The sequence below is a fragment of the Trematomus bernacchii genome, unplaced genomic scaffold (assembly GCF_902827165.1).
Source record: "Trematomus bernacchii unplaced genomic scaffold, fTreBer1.1, whole genome shotgun sequence".
NCBI classification, from domain to species: Eukaryota; Metazoa; Chordata; class Actinopteri; order Perciformes; family Nototheniidae; genus Trematomus; species Trematomus bernacchii.
Genome location: NW_022987547.1, coordinates 4057215 through 4075910, shown reverse-complemented (window position 1 = coordinate 4075910; position 18696 = coordinate 4057215). Strand labels below are relative to the sequence as shown.

At 39.2% G+C, this 18696-nt stretch overlaps 2 protein-coding genes across 6 annotated transcripts in view; both read right to left on the bottom strand.

Annotated features, from left to right (window-relative positions):
- eng (endoglin) overlaps nt 1–7686 on the bottom strand; it is a 38401-nt gene extending 30715 nt beyond the window's left edge. For 2 of the 3 annotated variants that reach the window (XM_034123118.1, XM_034123120.1), the window contains exons 1-2: nt 7599–7684; nt 6340–6515 (exon numbers count right to left, since the gene is read on the bottom strand). In XM_034123118.1, the coding sequence (XP_033979009.1) occupies nt 6340–6397 (58 nt within the window). In that variant the 5' untranslated portion in view covers nt 6398–6515; nt 7599–7684. Of the gene's footprint in view, nt 1–6339; nt 6516–7598 lie in introns of all 3 variants that reach the window. The other variant, XM_034123119.1, reaches the window with a different exon arrangement.
- Nucleotides 7687–12554: 4868 nt separating this feature from the next.
- On the bottom strand, nt 12555–18247 carry ak1 (adenylate kinase 1). 3 transcript variants are annotated; one of them, XM_034122966.1, is made up of 7 exons: nt 18118–18247; nt 15189–15225; nt 14316–14351; nt 14042–14205; nt 13682–13798; nt 13405–13596; nt 12555–13322 (listed from the first exon to the last, which is right to left on the bottom strand). In XM_034122966.1, exons 2-7 carry the CDS (start codon nt 15193–15195, stop codon nt 13257–13259), a joined length of 582 nt encoding a protein of 193 aa, XP_033978857.1. In that variant the 5' UTR covers nt 15196–15225; nt 18118–18247; the 3' UTR covers nt 12555–13256. The 3 variants fall into 3 exon arrangements, with proteins under 3 accessions (XP_033978857.1, XP_033978858.1, XP_033978859.1); XM_034122967.1 differs by lacking the exon at nt 18118–18247 and adding an exon at nt 15495–15683; XM_034122968.1 differs by lacking the exon at nt 18118–18247 and adding an exon at nt 15571–15609.
- Between the last annotated feature and the right edge of the window lie 449 nt (nt 18248–18696).

Sequence of the window (18696 nt, the reverse complement as noted above, 5' to 3'; positions counted from 1 at the left end):
AGAGATTCATTGCACAGTGGATGCTCCCAATCATTCAAGATTGATGTAGCTTTGCACAACATATGCTTCGCGGAGAACCAACAGAGATTAGCACGTTTTTCTTGACTGATTTTCGCCAGTAAATATTAATGCTTTCCGATACGAGGGTAGCATAGCAATGAAGGCTCTGTTATTTATGGAACATATTTAAAGTGAGTGAAGTCAATGGAACAATTGAGGAATGAGGACTCAAGCGTAGACGAGAAAAAAAACAAGAAACCTCTAATGTGCAATATACAGGTTTAGAGAGGCTACCACATCGACACCTCTTTTAATATGCCCTCACAAGACTTATTATGATTGGTTGAGAAAACGTTTTTTATATTTTCTCTTTAATTGAAACGCATATATTTACATTTCTGGTCACCGAAAATCCTATTGGGCTTCTAAGTACATGAAACGTTTTTGAATTATCCCAAAAATATCTGCGACAGCTTCAAGTTTATGATTTCAATTTCACTATTTAACGGATGTAAGTGTCTGGACTAGGGAGAGCTGTTCGACGAATATAAAATGTTTTATTCCCGAGGCATGTGTGAGAAGATTATTAAGTATCCCGAGTTTGACTGTTGGATTTGTTGTAGTTACAGTATATGAGGAGATTAAAATAATCTGTCAGATGTCTTAAGGCTTATTCATTGAGTCACTAACGTTTCACAGAAATAGGAGCTCAAGAAAAATCCAGGGTTGATAGCCTCATCACATCAAACATACACACACTGCGCACACACACACACACAGTCGGACATCAGAGAGATTTCAGCTCCCAAAATACAGACTGACCGGTGTGGCACCTGAATCAACAGGAAAACGGACCCCCCCCACATTGCTTGAATCAAGAGGTTCTGCTATTATTCAACACTCAACTGCACAGCACGGGCCACTTTTAAAATCTGAGCGTTTCATTGAGAAACAAAGTATGTTCTCTGAAGGATAATGCCATGTACTTATGGAATACAATTACATTAATATGCTCTAAAAGGCTATTTTGGGTTTTTTGAAAATGTCATTCTCTTAAGGCTTAGAGAAAAGTTCAACCAACACATGTCATGAAGCATTTGAGCTGACATTTTAGCTGAGAACATTTTCTTCATAGCTTTTCTGTCAGGGAAAGATTAAGGGGCTGAATCTGCCCAGCATAGTCTTCTCATTAATTAAAGTCACTGGTGAATAAAGTTTCATTGGAATAAAAACACACAGTTTGATATAAAATACTTTCTTGTTCTGCCAGGAAGCCCTTCCTACTTTGAGAACCTTTGACCCTCGAAGTCATAGGTGAGTTAGCTGATTCAATAGTTTTCCCTCCAAATTCAGTCCAGGTACATTTCCTGTGTTTGTGCAGACCCTGGGGTTGACCCTGGGTAGACAGACGTAGAGATTAGAGTACATAATGCCAGGCCTTATCTGTGCAGACAGCAGGCATGTTGATATGAGCATAAGTGGTCGCCATGCTGACGAGGCGTTTATCTTGCCCACTACTAATGAGCCATTCAGCGCTCATGCAACTGCATAATGAAAAGCAGTGGGACGCCGGGCACAAGACCTTGTAGTCACACAGTGATGATGTCCAATTAAGAGATACAGCAAAAAGCTATTATTATCTATAATGATCAAGATTATACATTTAAAATATTTGTCTTACCTTTAAGAACTATTGCGAAGGAGGTATGACTATTTAAGCAATGCCATTTATATCAAGAAGGTCTTTATTCAGATACATAAGGTAAAGACCAGACACTATAAAAAAGGTAAAAACGGGTTAAGTCCACTGTTTAACACAATTTACAGAAACTAAAGTTCTCTCACAACAAAGACAGCATGACATATGTTTGTGATGATGGATTGCGAAGAGGTAAGAGGGAAGATAAAAAAACAAACAGATTTATTGTTTTAAATGAAAACTGAAGAGATTCCAACACTGGAACAAATGGCCCCTTGGCATCTTCTGTCATCGTCACTTAAAACCAAAAGAATGCCATTCATCTGTATTTATTTATGTTAGCCTACAACTAATATCATTACTTATGTGCAACGCTGCAGCTAGAACCATCTTGATAAAAGTCAAGTATTAGGCGGTGAGAATGATTTGGGAACAAACAGCAGAGGAACATGGTGTTAGCGAGGCTTCCTCACACTGCATTCTGTTTTCAAACAGAGGAAAAGCAAGGCAGTCAGAAATTGATTGTTATTTGGGAGGGGCATAACATTGAAGGAGATTGAAATCGGTCTGAGGCAGCGACAAGTGGTCGCGTCTCCCTGCCACCCAGTCTGACTGCAGGCAGAGCTGGCTCACTACAGAAAACAGGGGAAGTGGACTGTTTTGACCCAACGCCATTTTTAACATGACGTTTTTTTCCTTTTTTGGCTCCCAGCTTATTCTTCTACAGCCTGAGAAACCCTTTATTCTTAAATCACTGACACCCTATTTCCGTTAAATAACAAATGTTTTCCTTTTAAATGTATTATTCTTAATCTTTAGTGTTACTCAAAGTGTTTTATTTTCATTTTCATTTTCTGACTTTGACGCCATATCTCTCAGTATTTTATTTGATTATCTGTGTTTTTTAATCCCCTATTTTCTTTCATTTCCCCCACATCTTCCCTCTGAACCACTTATCTGCTATTTGACACTCAGATAAATGTGACCCCCCCACTCCCCCTACTGTCTCCATGACTCAGTCTTTATTAATTATGTTATCTCTGTTTGTCTATCTGTCTGTCTCGCTCCTTTTCCCCCCTTTATGAATCATTTTCAGAGGGCCTCCCCTCCTTCTCCCGCGGCTTGCTAATCACTTTTGTGCTTTTCCTTCAGCCCATAGAGGGAGACTCTGGGGTAGGCACACATGCAGCAGGAGGTCCGCTGGTTAACATGCTTGATGCCTGGCTCCTGCTGGGAAACTTGTTGCAGAACGGGGATTATTCAACACTACTTCCCCAAATTAAATACATTCATTAAATGCTTTTCAAAAACAGTTGCAAGAAAATATTGCAAGTACCTGGTAGCAGTGCACAAACAAACTGCAATATAATAAGATGAACCAAAGAGTAACATCCAACAATAAATGAAAACATGCAATAAAGTGTGAAATCTTTGGAGAAATGGTAAGCATTTAGCATGTTTTATTAAAAAAGAAAAGGACTCTGACCAAAACATAGAGGGGGAATTCATTCAGCTATTGCAAAGGCATCAACGCCTGTATGATCTTGGCACAAAGAAATACCCCAGTTAAATAACTGGAGGGATTTAGACGAATTGTGGCACCACATGCACTCGGAGATAAACCCATAGGCTGGACCATGTAAGGCCTTCAAAACAAACAGCACAATATTAAACACAATTAACCTCACAGGGAGGCAGTGCAGTGAAGCTAAGACAAGCGTGATGTTGTCTGTTTTATTGGAGCCTGACAGAAGCCTGTCCACAGATTATGGATAAGCTGCAGACAAGAAAGAGAGGCCTGAATGATCCCAGCATATAGGGAGTTTTAATAATGAAGGTGTGAGGTGAAAGGAAGGTTGGTCTTCTCTGGGTTTGAGAGAGATACAGTATATAGGCAGCGGGTGATTTTAAAAGTAATCGGAGTCCCGTCGAAATTAGGATATCGCTGAAGGAACCATCCAGCAATTTCCATCAAAATTGGATAATTGGTCAGATAGTTCAGGAGATAGTTTATCTGGGGCTGCAGCAGTACTGTTATTCCCATTATTTGGTATTGAGACCACTAAACTACATTTCAAATTAATCAAACTTTCACTAACAAACTATTGCCGACATAGTGTTACAATTGCAAAACACCAATTTCCCTTAAATGGCCAGTCATTAGCATTCGTCTAAAAATGCATGACAACAGAACTCAGGCCAGGGGGGTACACTAAGAAAGTATTAAAGTTGGCAGTTTCAGGAACTGGAGAGTACATCTGGTGTCAGACTTAGACTTAGACATTATCCTCTGGCTTTACTGGGTCACTTGGCAAGGTTATGCATCTATATAATTAGATTTACAGTTGATATGCCCAAGAAATGATTGGGTAACTTAAACTGTGAATGCAATAGCTGCTGTACATTACAACCAGTCTTCAGACGAACAAGCTTGATATTAAGGAGCTGAAAGAGAGTTAAACATATAAAATGTTAGCTAAAGCAAAATTGAGTAATATTCCATATCCAATCGCCTGCAACTGACCCGGAGTGTCTTGGGATTTGTTGCAGGCTGCAGACTACTTCTTCAGAGGGATGTGTGTATCTGCTCCCACATTGACTTGCAGCTGTAGTGGATGCTATTACACAGACCTCAATTCCCGGTAAATATTGCTGTACAGGTGCGGTTTTGTTTTGCTTTGCTTTGCTCAGTCGAGGAATGTGCCAATTTGATTCAGTATGGAATATACTTTGGGTGTTTGAGTCACACCTGATGTTCTCGCTTCATTTATTCAACAGCAACATACCAATAAGCCTAGGAGACAATGTTGGAGAAAATGTCAAATCAATAAGACAATACTGGACTATATAATGAGAAATAAACAACGCCTGAGATATAGGAACTCAACGTGTCATACTAATGTTTTTATTAATGCTTCAACATTCAGCACACGGGGTCAGTGTACCCTTCTGTCTGAGAACAGCGTCACAGCTCCCTCTGGGACTTCTCCTCAAGCTGCTGTAGCCCAAAAAATAAGAGGAGGGATAAAATTGTAGGAAACTCTTTCAAGAGAGAAATAAAATGTTAGGGATTTGGGGACAATTTGTCACAGAGGCAATTAAGGCTGGGCTAAACAGCTCCTCGCAGACTCCACCAGCAGACAGAGAGACTGATCCCCCGCGGTGTGAGCTACACGGGGTCAACTCTACGCAGGTCTGCCAGTTGGCCATAAAAATACCTGTATCCCTGCCACCGGCACCCCTGCTGAGGGGGTGTTTAGCACTTGTGGCAATACTGTGATTTGTCATACAGTAGGTCAGCTCTGAGGGCATATTCAGCAAACAGGCTTGTTTTCCTGGCACATAATCTTGACAGTGATGTATGCTGCCAGGGCCAATTTGCCTTATTTAAAAATCAAGTTGGAAATGGCAGTTTATTTTTCTGGTGTATGATTACAGATACAGAGCGTGAAAAAAGGTCATTGAGCGCTGAACTCTCCGTTTCACCTTCAAGTGCATCACTGAAAAGTTCATGCGTGCGGACAACCTCATTTTCTGACAGTTCATGTCAAACTATATTGCATTACATCAGTCTGAGGGGGGTTGTATTGTACATGTACAATCAGCTATTAAAAAGCAGCTTGTAACAGAGTTTTGTAATTTTAACATGTCAAAGACAGTTTAGTCCAAAAAAATATCGAAAAGTACTACTACCAGATTCATACGGATGAAAAGATCAGTAAATCTCTTATAGATTTAAAACTGTATATCTATCGGGAAATAAATATATGGATAACTAAAACAAACTGCACTTTGACATTGTCTTTTTTTATACCAGATCTGTAAATTTGGAACTGATATTGAATCACAAAATGAAATAATAAATCTAATACAAATAAATAAACCAGCATTGTTTTATTAATTGAAAGCCAGGTGGCCACTGAAATGCCAGATTGCCGCAGGGAAGAGAGAACCAAACATCCCGAAGCAGCTCTGCAGAGCACTGGCGTAAGGCTGGATTATGGCCGGAGGGCACATGGAGGGTTTCAGATCCCTTTGCCACCTTGTAGGGATTACATGTTTGAATTTGATATGGGCCGCCACAGGCAACCAGTGGAGGTAGTGTTAGAGGGAGGCCAACTGAGGAGGATCACATGGAATCCAAAATCACCCCACATGTTTGCTTTCTTCTTGTGCCTGTGCGGTCTTACAATAAAATATTCTTTCTTGACTTAAACCTGAACAACGACACAAACAAGTGCAGTGATGACAGTGGTTCAGTAGTTGAAATGATACTGTTTGGAGTTACATATCTTTTAAATGTAGCTATTGTGTAATACTTTAGACTGTATACTACATGATCTCTTAGTTATTGTAAGGAAAAAACCATCATTCAAGCGAGCCCAAACTTCACTAGTACTATTTTGCACACGACCTCCCTCTACTACACCACTAACATTGCAAACCCTTTTCTCTTCAGAAACACAGCAGAGGATAATTATATTACATTAGAATTTTTGTTGACAGAAATAAGCCTTGGAGACTCCAAATACAGTGGCCTAATGTCTAAGGTTATAGACTATTCAAAAAGAGTATGTTAGCATGAAACCCAGTTACACAACAGCTGAGCACTGAAAACACTGAATATCAGTTGCACTTACCAGAGGCTGCAGCAGAGATGCACAGAAGCAGGGCAAACAGCACCACGTGACCCTCCATCTCTGTTTAGTTTAAGTTGGAGCTGTTGGTAGAAGCGGAGTCTCTGGGGTGTGAAGATGCTCGAGCAGAGGTTGAAGTGTCCTTGTCTGCAGAGGCAGAGCAGAAGTGACAGTGTCAGCTGTGGAGTAGACAATACCAAGCTTTAAAATGTGAAAAGGTGGAGAAAAATAAGCCGGGAATCAATAAGGAAATGTGATGGTTGATAAGGATGTGACAAACTGCCAATCTCATACTCAGCGTACAATATTAAAATACAAGTATTGTATGCAAATCTGTATCCTGTAGACTGTCATGAAAAGGATAAAACACACATGCTGATAAACCATTTGTGTGGTCATAAGTATTGCTGGCTGAACATGAACATTTAAATTGCAGTTTACCACATCTAATAGAATATTTGATTTATTGCGAGCTCTATGTAACAAAATGATTGAGAACACAAAGGGCATTAGTCATTTACACAACCTATTCATCACTGACAGTAAGGGAAATGATGCTCAAATGTCTTAAATTCCTCCAGTGGGATGACAAGATTTTCCTCCTGAGACAATATTTCTGTCCGCCTTCCTGGTGCACAATGAGGGTCTGAACCTAAGGGTTATCTGGTGGTCACTCACTTCTGGTCGACCCCGTTTCAGGAAGCAACCCTGCATCGCTTTCTTTAAATAATATCACAATGCCTAGATCAGATAAGAGGGGAGACTGCTCTGGTTATATGATTCATATAGAGGGAAAGGAAGAGCCTGTATAAACTGTTTATGTAATTCCAAAGGAAAACGGTCACGTTATTTCCCCGCACTACTTTTGGCAAAACTGAGGTCTTAAACTAGCAACTTTATCACTAAAACTGTACTTAAAAATCAATAAAGTCGGTTTTGTTGGTGAAACAAGCAATTGAGTCCACAACTTAACTCATAATAATGGAATTAATAAGGCAAAACAGAAAGGTAAATATTCCAAATATACGACTATCAGCGTTTTTGGACATAACTCCGTGTTTTCAAAACTTTGTGAAGTAGCACTTCCCACCGTAATGTGAGCTAATCATTTCAAAACAGATTTAACAGAGACTGGTCGAGGATTGAGGAAAGAGCATGGCTAAATTACTGCTCTCTATCCTATCAGGGAAAGAACATAGACTTTATAGACGTAGACTTCACATCCCCGTGGAAATAGGAAAGTTATGAATCACAAAACTTACTTTTTAGGCAGGGTGGCTGTCTTGAATTAGGTATGCTTTATAATCCACGCGCGAGGATGTGGCCGATGTAGCGATGTCAGGACTTTCCAAACTTTGTGAGCTGCGGGGCGGTGCACAATGACTTTTGTAGCCCTCCCACCGGCCTTTTTTTTCCCTTTTCCTAGCAAGTGCTGCCCTGTGGTGCTCCCCCTGACATAGCATTGTTTTATGTGGTCAACACAGCAATATATTAAAAACTGGTGTAAATATAACCAATTTTGCAAAGGAGGGTAAAGTACTCTCAGATCTTGTACTAAAGTAAAAGTAGAAGAACAAGAGTGTAGGAATACTCTTGTCCTGCAATCAAAATGTTACTCAAGTAAAAATAGAAAAGTATTAGCATCAAAATGTACTTAAAGTAGGCTACCAAAAGTAAAAGTACTTATCATGCAGATCAGTCCATTTCAGAATAATATATATCATATGTTTTGATTATAAATATTGATACATCAAAGCTGGTAAAGGTGGAACTAGTTGTAATTACTTTGTATACTGCAGGGTTGTGAATTGACTCCAGGAGTAACTAAAGTCTTATTTAAGTGTGTTTATATTTCATATCATTAATCCAAATCTGTAAAGTAAGTAAAGGAAAATGTAGTGGAGTAAAAGTGCACGATTTACCTTTTAATTGTAGTGAAGTAGAAATACAAAGTAGCAAAGAAGTGCAATACTCAAGTTAAGTACAAGTACCTCAAAACTGTACTTAAGTACAGTACTTTAGTAAATGTACGTAGTTACTTAACATTACTGCAATTTTGTGATTGTATTGCACTGTCTCTTTACTTTTAAGTGCTTCAATTATTTATATTTGGTAGCCTTACATTCTAATTGTTGTATTTTATCACAGAAGTGTCTATACTATTCTGATGTATGTCTACCTTTACCATTACTTGTCTTCAAACTCCAAGTCTCACTGTGATATTGAAATACCTGTCAGCATAACACTAGAAGGAGCTGTGTGTAAGATAAAGTGGCATCTACAGTAGCTGCAAGGTTGCATATTGAAACCAAATGAATGCTCACCCTTCCCTGATGGTAATAATGATTACAGTTAAAATATTTATAATTCCTGTGGGTTCCACAGAATACATTCTCATGTGGAACATTGTGTGGATTATCGTCATAATTTTAAGACAAAGTATGACTAAATACCTTGGTTTTGTAAGTGAACTTATTACTGGATTTTACTTGCACCATTATGTCACTTGCACTATTTCTGTTGTGTGTTTTATTTCTTTATGGATCAGTTTTATTTATGTGGAATAAAACATTTTATAGCCAACAACTACACTGAAGCGGTTGTATATATGACAATATAACATTTAAATCTTGAATCTTGAAAAACTATGCTACTACAGTATAGAAGGTTGGAGCCACACGTAATAGCCTTAGACATTTCTGTAGTCACTTTAACCTCAATATATGTCACTTGTATTGTAAACGTTACAATCTGCTGAACAATGAGGTAAAACCATAGGCTTCTCTTATATAGGAACATAACATACCTCACAGTATATCCCACTATGCTACTTTGTGAGGGAAAAAATCTGGAACAAAGCGTAGACATAACATCCTTTCTCTACTGAACAGACTCAGAGGAGACATCGTTCCGTCGTATGAACTCTCAACACAAAGTCTCTTAGCAAAACAGAGCTGTGTGCTACAAAAGCATTTTGAACAATTACAAAAACACAATTCTCAAACAGCAACTCTGTTAATTTGTCTCTTTTTGCTCCAATAGATGTGCTGTAGCCTACTTATTGAGAACAAAACTGGAACACAGCAGGAGAGCAGAAGCTCTGTCTCTCTCCTCATCCATTCTCTCTTCCATTCAGTAGAAAAGCCAGTCAAGCTATTTTCAGTTCTATGTGCTCCTAATCCGCATATTTGGAGAAAAGAAAAGTCGAAAGGACTGTTTGAAGTGAAGCGCATCTCCTTTTAAGATACTGTTGAAAGGATTTATCTGCCTGAACAATTTAAAATTGTGCTTAATATGAACTCGAACTTTAGACTTTTAACAAGACTAATTTATTGATGATTGCAGATCAAAAGCAGTCGATAACGTATTGTATTAATTGACATGTTAGAGTGCTGAAATCCCATAGTGTATTGACAACAGTTATTTATAGAGCCCTGTTTTCTGAGACTAGTTGATGATTTGCCCATTGACTCTGTGAACCTGCCTTAACCTCGTTCCTTTAGGCAGCACAAACAAAGGAATTACATGGTTTACTACAATTTGACTCTGTGTTACTTAAATAATTGCAATCCTCCAGCAGTCAACATGACTCGGATTTAGTTTCTGAGGCATATGTCACAGTTGGCATTCATTTAAAGTACTTCATCACATCAGAGGCTGGCCCAAGGACACTTCTGCAGTAGCACTCTCCTTCAATGGCTTTCCTTTTTATTAGAGCCTGCCCCCTACTCCCCACCCCCACCCATGAGTAGTGTTTCAATAACAGGAAACAATCGGCCATCGTCTTTCATCACAGGTTGACGTTGGTTCCCGCATGGTGCCACTGGGTCTCTGCGGTGCCAGCCCTCTGCAGTCTATCGCAGAGGAGAGAGGGGATAAAGTGTCTGCGCCAGCCTGCTTGTTTCCTTATCGTCCTCCAAGGGGGGGATCTGACGCATTCACTTGAAGCGGTAATATCCAAGAGTGATACTAGAGGAACTAAGGCCTGTCAGCCTTAAACACTCTCTCAATGTACATCTACCATAGGGCTGCTATTTGAAAGGGCATTCATTTAAGAAGCATCCCATTTGTAAAATAATTTCTCAATTATTAATAGAACTTTAACTAAGTGCAGTTAGGATTCAGTAATCAGTGAGTGGTTAATTTTACATTAGAGCAACAACGCCGCATGTAATTGTCTGTGACAGTCGAAAAAATGATTATTTCTCAGCAAGCTGGGCATATTTAAATCTTCGAATGTCCCCATATCACCCTTGGATGGATAACTAACTAGTGAGGATTCCCAATACACAACTCATCAAGTTATTTCTGGCTTTCTTTTTATCTGACAACAGAAACAAAAGTATCATGTATGCATAATGTATACATAATCTATGTGACAAGCTTTGATTTTTTTCCTTGAGCTGCCACGTGCCACAGTTCATTTTCCATCTGATTAGTTTTATTATTAGCAACCTAATTTAAAAGTGACAATTTTTCTAAGTAGGTGATACCAAACCTGTGTGTGATATTCATGGCTGATTTCACCTCGCTGTCTTTGAAATAATGTCAGACACTGCGGCTCCTGTATGTCAAATATTATACAGCATGCCCACTATTTTCAGGTCCATCTTATCTGCCTTGCTGGGAGCATTTGGGGTCATTTTTGTTGTATCACTGTTCATGTTTTATTGTTATATGGTTCTGTGATACAACTCTTTCTGTTTGTTCATAACTTGTTCTCCATTATGTTCCTCCATCTTTATTTTGTATCAGTAAAGCACTTTGAGCTGAATCTTGCATGAAAGGTGCTATTTAAATAAAGTGTTGTTTTAATATTGTTTGATTACCGTATTTGTATTATCATAAATATTGCTAATATGAATATTATATTGATACTAAAGTTACATCACATAATATGTATTCTTACTAATCACCATCTTTTGCTTTCTCTCCGCCACACATCCCACAGCCAACTTCTTATTCCACACACCAGTGAACTAAACAAGGAAACATTGTACTGCCTCGTAATAATGTCCAAACACAAACACACACACATAGTGACTGAAATGTGTATCTATAAGTCTATCCTCATTAACCTTATTATTATACGCGTCCTTCCTTCATTTATGTCCAGTTATTTCACCATATGAAAAATATAAAAACTAGGTTGTGATCCCTGAACTGCAGGACTGGAGGTTAAGCCCACACATGGTGAACCATCAGCTCATGGTTTCCTCTCTTCCTCCACATGTGTCCCTTTCTTTCTCTATCTGCTGTACGTGATAAGTAGCACTGCCACCTCAATTTTCCCCCTTTGTTTCGTACCTTTATGAGGTAAGAGCAGCATTCCTAGCATTCAGGCAGCATCCTCGATGGCTTTATGAAAGTGCTCACAGGCGCCTTTTCTTGATTGACTTTCCGATGGACACATCCTGTCCCCCTTCAGAAGCCGTTTTCCTCTTCCTCATCCCCACAGCGCAGTCAGATCTCTCCTTGGAGGGTAGCCCGGATACCTGCTGCGGTGTTTGCTTGGCCAGCTGGAAGTGTTTGTGTGTGTGTGTGTGTGTGTGTGTGTGTGAGGAAGGTGAGAGGTAGAGGAAGACCTTTGGGTCATCATGGGCTCAAAGGAAAAGTTATGATAACAGTGGTGAGCTGTAGCTGAAGCAGTATGTCCTGTATCCTGTTGTGTCTACATTCTCCAGCACCTTGACCATGTTGTCTGAATGGAACGTGTTTCCTTTATTTCAAACATGATGCATTGTCAAAGTCCCTTGCTAATATGTGTGTCTATGTTTTTCCAGGATAACTCAAAATGTCAGTATGCATGACAAGGGGTGAACAAAGTCAACGTGACGTCATCCATTGGTTTCTGGACTTTTGGCCATTGACAAAGCACATGCTGCTTTATTGTGTATTTAAGTGGAACCATAATTTAAGAAGTTGTCATTATGCTGTTTTGTAAATGACTGGCGATTAAGACAATAAGATTGTCGTGAAAATATTTACTGAGTTACTAAATCCAGTGGGAATTTCCATCATTTCCTCATAGACTATCATACAATCTGACTTATTTTTGCAACCAGTGTCCCCTGCTGGCCATTAGAAAGAATGCAGGTTTAAAGCACTTACATATTGGCTTCATCTTTCATCCAAGAGGTGGTAAGATAACTGTGATGAAGATTGCATGTCATGGGAAATTACATCTTTTAAAAACACAGTCGCAATTTAATCAAATATCATGTTTTTCGTATATATTTTAATCGTTTCGTTCTTTTTTTAACATATACTTTATAAACACCCATGTTACATGTGTACATCTTGATGAAAAAACATATCTCTGTGCTTTAATCATAGTTGTAAATGGATTTATATAAAACAATGTATGAAAATATGGTCTTTAAGAAAAGTAATTGAAATGTTCTGTGAGATGCACTACCTATCTGTTAACTAAATGCATGTGGACATATATATTCACCAGTTTGTCTGCTTTTGTTCAATGATTGGCACAATCATAAACAAGTGTGTTATTTTCCCATACTCTATGGGCGAACACAAGATTGTGTAAAGTGCAGGTTTGCCCCAGAGTGAGCATGGTGCCTCTAAGGTTAGTAGAATGTTGAAAACTCCTGTATACACAACCTTTTAAGATGTCACTTTGATACATCGATACATGTTCAGCACAGAATAAAAGCAAGACTTATGTAAAGAATGGATGCTTTAAACTGACTCACTGTTGTTTGAGCTTTGAGCCTCCTATTGCTGGAGGAGGAGTAAAGTTAAGGCATCTGTGATCCTTAATGGCCTTCAGTTTTGTTGTTATTTTTACCAAAATGAGTGGGAAATGTATTATTTCGTTCATGTTTTGTCCTTAGGAAATTGATACTGACAACATAAAGATAAAAAACAACAACCAGACCGTCAAGCTCTGTTGTTTTACTTTACAATGCATCAATAGCTGTTGAGACTTGTTTGAAGACCTCATCCACTGGCAGCTCAGAGTCCACCTAGTATAAAGACAATATGTTCGATTTTACACACAATTCACATCTTATCTTGAATTGTCACTCTCATAGCAGTGATACCCACCTTCCTGACAATGCCGCGACCCTCGTAAAAGGCGATGACTGGCTCAGTTGCTTTGTAATACAAGTCCAGGCGCTTCTTGATGGTCTCCTCGTTGTCATCAGCGCGGCCGCTGGTCTCACCGCGCTTCATGAGCCTCTTGACCATGGTCTCTCCTTTAGCGTCCACGTAGAGCAGCAGGCAGGGTTTGCCAATCTGGGATCAAGTGTAATAAACTTGTTAAAGGTTTTATCATTGTTTTTACAGGGATGATTTATGAACACCTCGTTCCCTTTCCTACCTTCTTCTCAAACTCCTCGCCCTGCTTCACCTCACGGGGGTAGCCATCGATAAGGTAGCCCTTGGAGACATCAGCCTTGGCGATCATGGCATCCTTAATCATGTCTAAGACTGTGTCCTGAAGGCAGACACAACACATTATGATCAACCTTCACAATGATATTCATCTGCTAGTTTATTATACTGACAAATGTTGTCCTCCCCATAAATATCAATGAGGGTAGGCTTAATAACAAAACAGCCACCACAAACTACAACCTCCTAAATGATGATGTATTATAGATCAAGTTGAATCAACACCACTCTGAATGACCTTATACACTCAGACAGAGTTTATAACAGGACTGTCCGTTTCTCTTACCAGGGGCACAAGCTCTCCCTTCTGCATGATGGCCTGGAGCTGCTTCCCCCTCTCTGAGCCAGAAGACACCTCAGCACGGAGCAGATCTCCTGATGACAAGTGAGTGTAGCCATACTTGGCAACCACTTTCTCACACTGGGTGCCCTTTCCAGAGCCAGGCCCACCTGAGAAAGACAGACAAAATATATTGGTGTGCCAAGACAGAGCAGCTTGTAAATGTGTTGTGATGGTGCAAAATAAAACAACATTATGTAAGTGTGTGAATTGTACTCACCCACTACAAAGATGATCTTTGCATCTTTAATTTTGTCTGAAATGAGAATGTCAAAAAGAAGTCAACAAATGTCATTTGATATGGCAAAGCTTTCTTCTAAAACAGTGAAATTCACAAGTCAATTCATTTGAGAACAAACCATCTTGACACTCAGAAGTAGAGGAAAGGTCTTCATTGATATCAGAAGTACTCATATTTTCCGTTTGTTAGTCGCAGAGCACTGTGTCGCCTGGTCCTCTATCCTGTTTTGACTGTTGCTTTGGTGTAGAGCTTTGTGCTATTACTCAAACAGTGTTGCTATGGCAACTGTTGTTTCCTGACCTGATGTTGTTATTCAGCCAGGTAACTGTTCTCATGGAACTACATCTAACTGAGTTATAAATATACCAACACATTTGATATGTTTCTAAAATGACTGAATGAGAAACATACACTTTTAAAAGTATCTAAATATGTTGTTAATGTGTGCGGTGTAACTATATCCAAAACATAATTGTTTTAGAATATTTTGTTCCTAATTAAATGCAATATCATATAAAAAACTTGACTTCTTTTTAGAATGGCCTACTACATAGTGCAGTAAAGAAAAAGTAAGGTCTTTACTGTATTCTAAAAAATCACCATAAGAGGGCAGTAGAGTCTTAGACAACAAGTGTGCTTCTGCCTTATCATTTATCCAGTCAGAATGAAGCTAAAGTCTGGTGCTATGAAAATGAAAATGCAGCATTACAATCCTCCAAAGGGAGCTTTTTGTTTCTCTTTTGTTTGATTTATTCAGCACCCATGCTATCAGGCCCTGGGTTGTGCTTTATCTATTATTATTACACATAATTAATCATCATCAATCATCAATCAACCAGACATATTATTTACCTGCCATTGTGTTGCGTTAGATGAGTGTTTCCTTTAACTGAAAGACAGAAAAGGACACAGAACAATTATTAAATGAGTTCACTGCTTCAGTAACTTCCCCAGTTATTTAGCGTTACATAACAGTGTTTCTTTGGTATCAGTTTCGATGTTACTAAAACATTCCTCATTTTCTTTTATAAACATTTTGTACGACTTAATAATGTAGACCAACACAAGAAACCCACTTAAATGTTATACTTTTAAATGATGCATTTTCCTTTTTTTCACTCATTCTTCCTTTCGAGTGAGAACTTGTCAAAGACTTACCAAAGTGGACGCACTTACAGTAGCTTATAAATAGACCAAAAACAATGCTAAGTAGCTTTTCTGTGTGTCTCATTACCGATAAAATGTTCTAATCCCTCAACATTTGATGAAGCCAGGAAATGCCTGGTTATATAAGGAAGAAAACAGGCATATGGCTTCCTGTTTACACTTCTGGTTTATATTACTTAAAGACACAGGAATGAGGAAGGAGTTATTGGGCGTTGCTGCTTGCAAGTGTCATGTGTCTCTGGTTGGAAATGAGTGTTTGAAAGATCTCGCTTTAAATAACTTTAACATTTGGCTCAACAGGTGCTGACCGTGTCAAAAATAACGAAGCAATTTTGCTTCTGAAGGGACTCCATAGGTCACATTGGATGATGCTTTGAATAAAATGCAGTACATTTGCATGGATTTTGAATTATTTTTGATCTCTTCAATACAGCTACTGATGCTTGGCATTCATTTAGAGTCCGAATACCACCTTAAGATAAGTGTAAATGTGAATAATGTAGATGACATTTTGTCAATTACTACTATAACATCACAGTGTTAGTCAGATTTCACTACATTCTCCAGTTTTGACCATTATATTTGTCTGTCAATGAGTTACTAAATTCACACACACAGGCACGGTATGTTCATCCAGGGACCTGAGAGGCTGCTGGCGTGAGTTTTGCGAAAGCAGATTTGTGAGACAGGAAAAGGTCTGATTCCTTAAGTTACGTGGTAAGAGCCAAGCTTGGATCTAAGTTTCTAGGCATGGTGACCAGGAGGAAATGAACATACACACAAAAAATATGTGGACACCTCTAGATGTAGTCATGGGAATTTAGACTTTACCTCAAAGTCTTGATATGTAGTCTGATAACCTATTTCTCCTAGTCTACATTGCAAGACATTAGATTACTTTAACAAAACCTGGATTTGACCTTTTGACACCAATGTGGTTGTTTGTTGACTGCCCCATACTTGCAATAAAAACAATTACTATAAGGCCAGATTGAAAAATAAGCTTTATTGTATGTGTGGTATAATAAAGGTGATATAATTAGTTTTATTGTAGCTAGGCTGCAGCAGAGTGAGACATATTGTTGTATTATATGGTTTGTTTTATATCTAGAGCAAAGATGTGTTTCCTGGTTCAAGATTAGGAGTACACCCAAACTGTAAATGCTCAAATTCAACACTCCTCGGACCTTCTCCTCAGGTGTCCGGTTTTATGTCATGGTCACTTAACCCTGTGGTAAATGTCACTTGGAGGCCGGCATCCAAGTCAGCAAAGAGCCTGTTTGGGAATCCCTCCCTGGCCTATTATGGTGCCATCGTGTGGGCCCCCTGCTTTTTTTGGCATGTCAGAGGTGTTCTGGTTCTCATGCGGTGCAGACAACATCCAATACTGCATGGAATTGTGGCAGCCAAACATCACATGTCTTTGGTGTAGTGTGATTGTGCTGACACATTTTCAAACACAGGCGTTATCAGTGCTAGAGTTGGTGTGCGAGGTGTTTTTGGTGTGCACTGGACTTTATAAGGACAAAGCCCAATAAATGTTCTGTAGGATAGGACATATTGTTTAATATGTAACACCATGTAATACCATGCAATAAGCCGTATGTAACCTGATATGAGGAGAGCATGTGACTCTGTAATTCTATCCCTGAAGTTGAACTGTACAGATACTGGACTCACCACAACCCCCTCCCAAATGTTAAGTGACCCATCCCACCCTCATGTCTTATAACAGTTTTATAACATTTAGCCCTGCTAAAAAAAGACTCAGCTGTTAAGGGATAGCGTGTCGACCATTCTTAAAAAGCACCTGGGGCTGAAGCTTTTACTAAGGGCCAGTAGAAGCAACAGGAGTGAAAACAAAATACTGAGCACTTTAATGCATTCTTTCTGTGTACCACTGGTTACTGAGGCGCTCTGCAAATTAATTGAGCGTACTGTTCCTTTAAGGGAGAACAGGGGACCCTTTGACGTCAGTGCAGTGGGAGATATTCCATGGTGTTTATGAAAGGATGGATGGAGCAAGATTATTTCTGTGTTAGCTGTGGCTTTTGTGGACGTAGTTAGTGTTCCAAATTGCAAGCTTTGGTTCACTATAATGTAGGGCAACTACTCACTAGAATCAATAGTACTCAGCCCCCTAGTCAGTTGTTAATGACCATTACTGGGGCTAAAAGAATGGCAGTGGAATTAAAAGGCTACAGCATGCATGATAATGACCTTTAATGTGTGTAGATGGAGGATAATGTTAACCTCTCATTAGAGCGAACCATCTGCAATATAATGTCTGGGGTAAAGAATAGGAATAAAGGATATACATATTTTGTAGCAAAACAAATATGCCTCACTGTCAATGACACACAAGAGCACCATGCCTTGAAGTATACAGAAATGCCTGATCTTCTGACAACCATTATTTGACAGTGTGACTAACCATGTGTCTCGGAAACCAGATGACAGTTTACCATTACAGTCTCTCCATCTTATCACACAGCCCTGCCCACTCTGCCTGCACACACTGTTTCTCTTTGATATCACTCTCTGCCTCTGACAGCCAGACCCACTCCCTGTCATTTCATGCTTCCTCCATGGAGCCTTTGTCCTCTGTACTGACCTCTCTGTGGCGGTGTGGCTCTAGATCCCAGTGCAATGAGCTGCCTTTCCTGGATCCCCGTGTGTGTGTGTCTGCACAGTTCCTACTGCACGGCAGCCCTTCCTCCCCCTTCCTATGCCTTTTTATAGCTCAGCTGAGCCTGCTGAGCCTGCGTTGCATTCTGGGTAAGAGGGAGGGCAATAACGGATGATGGGCAGAAGGAGGCATGGGTGAAATTATGGGCAGAGGGAGAGGGGAGGGGGGCTGTGACAGAACTGAACACTGTGAGTCAATAGACTAGAGCTTTCTGTGCAGCATTCGATTATACTCAAAATGGTGGGATTCACTTATTTTTATTCTATACTTCTATATCTATATTCTTATTATTAATATTATTATTATTATTATCATTTAAGCCCAGCAGAAAGGTAGAAACTTGAAATATGTTTTAACATATACAATCATACTAATACAGGTGTTTTTCATTATTGACAGAAATAACTAATTTTTTTTTAATAGAATTCTGCTTGATAAGAAATCAGCAGCTCACAGCTTGTATGTAATTTTTCAATGTACAAAATGTGATATTTCATAGCTATA